The sequence below is a fragment of the Montipora capricornis genome, chromosome 12 (genome assembly GCF_036669925.1).
Source record: "Montipora capricornis isolate CH-2021 chromosome 12, ASM3666992v2, whole genome shotgun sequence".
NCBI lineage: Eukaryota > Metazoa > Cnidaria > Anthozoa > Scleractinia > Acroporidae > Montipora > Montipora capricornis.
The window spans coordinates 18,253,103-18,258,102 of NC_090894.1; the positions used below are offsets into that span (position 1 = coordinate 18,253,103).

The 5,000-nt window shown below is 38.6% G+C and overlaps 2 protein-coding genes across 3 annotated transcripts in view; one reads left to right on the forward strand and one right to left on the reverse strand.

Moving 5' to 3' along the window:
• The window catches only part of LOC138025907 (integral membrane protein GPR137B-like), a 16,388-nt gene extending 12,033 nt beyond the window's left edge, over positions 1-4,355 (reverse strand). The window contains exons 1-3 of one of the 2 annotated variants that reach the window (XM_068873049.1): positions 3,767-4,355; positions 1,292-1,338; positions 385-562 (exon numbers count right to left, since the gene is read on the reverse strand). In XM_068873049.1, the coding sequence (XP_068729150.1) occupies positions 385-562; positions 1,292-1,338; positions 3,767-4,204 (663 nt within the window). In that variant the 5' untranslated portion in view covers positions 4,205-4,355. The remainder of the gene's footprint in view (positions 1-384; positions 563-1,291; positions 1,339-3,766) is intronic. The other variant, XM_068873048.1, reaches the window with a different exon arrangement.
• Positions 4,356-4,409: 54 nt separating this feature from the next.
• Positions 4,410-5,000, forward strand: part of LOC138025908 (syntaxin-5-like) — a 20,288-nt gene continuing 19,697 nt past the window's right edge. The window contains exon 1 of the mRNA XM_068873050.1: positions 4,410-4,745. Coding sequence (XP_068729151.1) covers positions 4,578-4,745 — 168 coding nt within the window. The 5' untranslated portion in view covers positions 4,410-4,577. The remainder of the gene's footprint in view (positions 4,746-5,000) is intronic.

Below are 5,000 nucleotides of genomic sequence, written 5' to 3' on the forward strand. Positions count from 1 at the left end.
CTTTACCCAATACTACATGTAGGTAGCAAATACTTAGACTTCAAGGGACACTTTGTGTTGGATGTCAAAATTGGGAGTGCATCACTGATAATCAGTAATAGGCCATGTTCCATAATTATATAAATATTCACACATGGCTACGAGGCTTTATGGTTAAATATGAAATCAATATTTGTTTGTTTAGAAATCGTCCTTGAGACTTGTGAGACAAAGAAAACAGTACTGAACTGTGAAACTTGACAATAAAGAATCATAGCCATCCCTGAATATTGATACACCAAACTCGGTCTATTTAACTTGCAATTCTGGACATGTAAGTGCAGATGATCTACTAACAGTAATATTATTGACAGTTCCCATGGCCTAAAGTGGTTGGTAATATACCTTTATAATACAGAAACACAGCACAATTCCAACCAGGACAAATAGAAATCCATTGATGACCACCCTAACTATGACCATCATTTCATGAGCATCCTGCTTTGGGCAAACAAATTCACTTGAGATGTTTATTACAAGGAAAATTGTGTTGACTGCTGCAAATGACATGAAAAGGTATTTCCTGTAGAATCAAGAACAAATAATAGACATAAGGAAATCAATTACTTTGTCTGTGTTTAGTTGAACCAAGGAAAAAATGAAACCTACTTACCGGTAACAATATTTATTTTCATATTTATTGCATTCAACAATAATATTATTTAATTTATGTACGGTAGCTTTTAACTTCAATCAGCCAAAAAAGGGAATATTATCCTTCTATTTCCACTTTCACCAATACCATTGTGATCAACGTTGTCCTCGTCATAGTCTCCTCATCGCAACTATGCCACAATGGGCCACATTCCTCGTTGCCACTCCTTCCCATCTTGCGCTTCAATATTAGCTACTAGCTAAAATCAGATGTTTAGTCAGCTCCAGTGGGTAGATATGGACCACTTTTAATTAGTAGGTCAAATACATGTACACCCTTGCTGATTGATTATAAAATTCTTTTAATAATCTTTTTGATTGCTTTGCGTCCTTCTACAATACTTCACAGAATTTCGGACCTTGAGTTTGGTATCACTGGACCAGGTATGGAACTACACATAATTATTTTACTTGACTGTATGAAGCTACTACACTGTAAAACAGTAAAGTGCCCTTCTACTTGGCTTGTAATTGATTATCTTCACTCATACTGCAAAAGCACTACATATCTGAAATGATCATGCAGTTGCCAACACTATTAAGTAGTCAACACAAAATTACAATAATTATTATTATTAAGTGGTCCAAGGACACTCACCTAAATGTAAGTGGGTCCAGAGGAACCCTTCTGGCTCTTAACACAACCTAAATGGATGAAAATCATGGACATAAGCCAAAGCATGGTAACAGCCCCAGATTTAGATCATTGGGATTTGGGAATTAACTATAAAAAAGCTCCATGTAAGTACCTTGAAAATCACCATTAAGAGTGGAAACAATAATCATCTATGTGCGCTTATGATTTCAACTACAGGTCGGGAATCAAACTGATAGGCCAAAATAGGCCTTTTGCAGCTAACGATCACATGGTACAAAATCCGCCATGCTGGAGGGCAAGCTCAGTATTATTCCCCCACTGGGACATTAAAACAAAGAGACCGATACCAGTCAAGCTCGACTTGCCTTTGTTTTAATGTCCCAGTGGAGGAATAATAATGAGCTTGCCCTCCAGCATGGTGGATTTTGTGCCATGTCATCGTTATTTGCCAAAGGCCTATTATCAGGTTAGAGTTCCTTAGAACTCAGCCAAGCTATATGTAACTGCGCAACCATAGTCCATTTCATACAAATCGGCTTGCTGGTTTGTTTTGCAAGACTGACATGGTTAGCAGTTTCTTTATGTATCTTATGTGACAGGTATTGATGGTTTGTATCTGACGGCATGGCGGCCATGTTGGTGTACAGAACAACATCTATTATTATGCAAAACTTGTGGGGTCGTTTCTATTGTTTTGTACACCAACATGGCCTTCTCAACACTTAAGATTCAGATTTTGACAGTGTGTTTCCTTAACACCTGACTGGCAAAATTTGGAGCTTTGATTCTTATCGAAAGGCTGTTTACTTTGAGTGCAAGTTTTGGATTTCATGGTCCATCATTACTCATGTTCAAAACTGACTGATGGTTTGAATCTAGAGAAAATTGACGTCATTTACTCACTAGATTAAAATTTTCAGCGTGTAAATGAAGCTTCTCTAATGTGAAAAACACAAGTTTAAAAGTCTGAAAGCCGAAACTCCTGTGCTGCATATTAATTCAGCCGCACACAAATGCATTGCATTCTTAAACTAGTAAGTTTGAGACACAATTTTCTCCTGATCCAGCTCTCACCAGATTTTAAAGTTAGTAATGGCAGACCATTAATTAAAATGGAAAATTTCCATTTAAAATAAACAGGTGTCTTTTTTTATATCAAGGCTTTAAAGCTTGGGTCACTAGCAGCTTTAGTGTTTAGTTATAGTTTAGTTTTGAAATCCAAAGAAAAACGAAGAATACTTAACTTTTTGGTCATACAACTGTAGTAGCACTTTAAGATGTGGTATAGACTGTGAGCAGTCCCTTCATAAATCTGTTGAGCGGCCTGCTTTTCTGAGGCATTCGTGTTTCTCACGCAAACAAAAAAAAATTGTGACAAAACACAACTGCCTCAAAAAAGTGGGTCACTCGACTGATTTATGACGGGACTGCTCGCACTCTAGATGTGGTACAATGTAAAGTTACTTGCCATGGTACATGTACAAACTAGTGCAAAATTCAGTGATAAGTGCCTTTGGCCCTCCTTAACGCTTTATAGCCCAGTGGCATTTTACCCTTTCTAATGTCACATGATTTTACTCGTCAATGGGGAAACCCTTTAAAGGCTTTGAAGGGTTAAGGGTTAGGGTAAGTGTCCCCATTAACCCTTAATAGCCCAGTGCAGCCTTCTCAAAAAGTTTTTGGGGAGCAGGTTATAAGGAAAGTGGAGACGGTTTTGGCGCTTAAGGCACCCAAGTGAGTACCCAAAGGACGCAAGCTTTTAGGGAGGGCCTGGGGACATGCTCCCGTGGGAATTTTTTTAATTTAGACACTCACAGATGCAATTTAGAGCAATTCTGGGGGATTCAAAGTGATGAAATTTCACATACATGTAGAATTGACACTTGCATGGTGTCTTATAAGAAATAATGGAATGTTAGTTAAATAAACATTTTTAAGTGCGTGACGCGAAAAAATATTTCGGACGCGAATTTACGTCAAAGAAGCTTTTTCAAGCTTGTATACTATCTCCAGTGACTTGACTTTAGAGCTAAAAATGTGTTGTGTCTGTTTTTTTTTTCTCTCTCTCTCTCCTCGTCATAATCAAATAAGACATTTACTGACTGGAAGGAGACGGTCAAACTTTCTGAGGAGGCAGCTCATTGAGCTGTCAACCGGCCGGTTTTAAGAAGACTGGAATGGCCATTTATAGATTTTACTCTGTCTAATGCCAGACGATTTTACTTGTCAATGGGGAACCCCTCGTGCTTTAAAGGGCTAATTATATTTACTATTAAACTCACACCAAGCCTGCAATACAGAATCCTCAATAACTTGTGTTAACTGCTTTTTATGGCTGTTAAAACCGAAAGCCACAAGACTGATTTCTCCGCACAATAAGGTTGGTCCACTCTCTGTCATAATAAAAAGCATAACTATTGTGTGAACGTGAGTGAGAGTGATTTAGAATGATACTCATAGTGGTTAATATTTTACCTTTGACAGATAAAGCGTCAATAGCGACAACGTAAGGAATTGAAGATAAATCGGCAAAGCAAGGAGACACCATTTTAAAAACAAGCTTAAGGATTCCGTTTCTGAAGAGTCGGTGAAATAAAATGAAAACAGTGTAGTTCTAAGAGATGCCCAGAACAAGTAGATAAACAAGAAGACACTCTGATATGACAGCCGTCGGTGACCGAAGTACAAAATAAGGCAGAGCTGCAGTAAAATCAACAAAAACAGGAGCGCAAACAATGCCGTGAAGACAATTGCCACGCTTAGTTGAGTAGCGGGTGAAATTGCAGGCTGGATCGATACCGGAACTGTGATGTTATTGTGTACTGTAGAAAGAGGGATAATCTTGTGATTGCCAATGTTCCAAGTAGGGACATGCGTTGCAAAAATCCCTCGATGACCTGGATTTTCTTCCATCACAAAAATTGCAGTACATAATTCAAAACATCTGTATGGCTCACAAAACCACTACAACTTGCGGCAAGCATAATACTAGTCTTTCCTTGTCTGAAGAAGAAGAACAACTGAAACTGGAGAAGCGCGTCGAGAAGCGCGAGATGCGGATTGGACTGTACCGAGCCCGCATGAGGAAATTCAGCGGTGGTTCACAAACCTCTACGTCATCATGTAGATGTGGGAAGATTTTTACCCTCTTCACATTTTGTTTTAGATCTTCGAAAGGCGGACGAAGCCACTATCTTGAGCAAAGGCTGTCTTTTGACTTAACGAAACATGGGGAAGTTTAGGGCGTGAACTGTTCAATGAAGACAGGGGTAGATGTAGTACACCCATGATCACTAGACGCCGCCGAACAAGATCGAGCGGTGAAGACAACGATCTAACTCGAGTGGAATATAATAGCGAAAATAACTTTATCACAACGTCTTCGGACATGGCAACATCTAGGGACAGAACCTCAGAGTTTATCTCAGCCGTAAAATCACTCCAATCAAGACAGGTAAACTTTACAGTAAGTTTTAGAAATTACTCGGTTAGTAAACATTCGAATTGATTTAAGATGGCTATTGATACGCCGGGTGAATCGAGGAAGGCATTTTCCAACCTTCTTTTTATCGTTAAGTCTTTTGTTTTTATTAGGAGGCTGATGTCGAAAACCATATTTAGAGTAAAACAATTGCCCTGTCAACGTATTCTTGAAGTATCTCATATGATAATTTATTAATTATTCGTTCTACAATCTGAGTAGTACCCC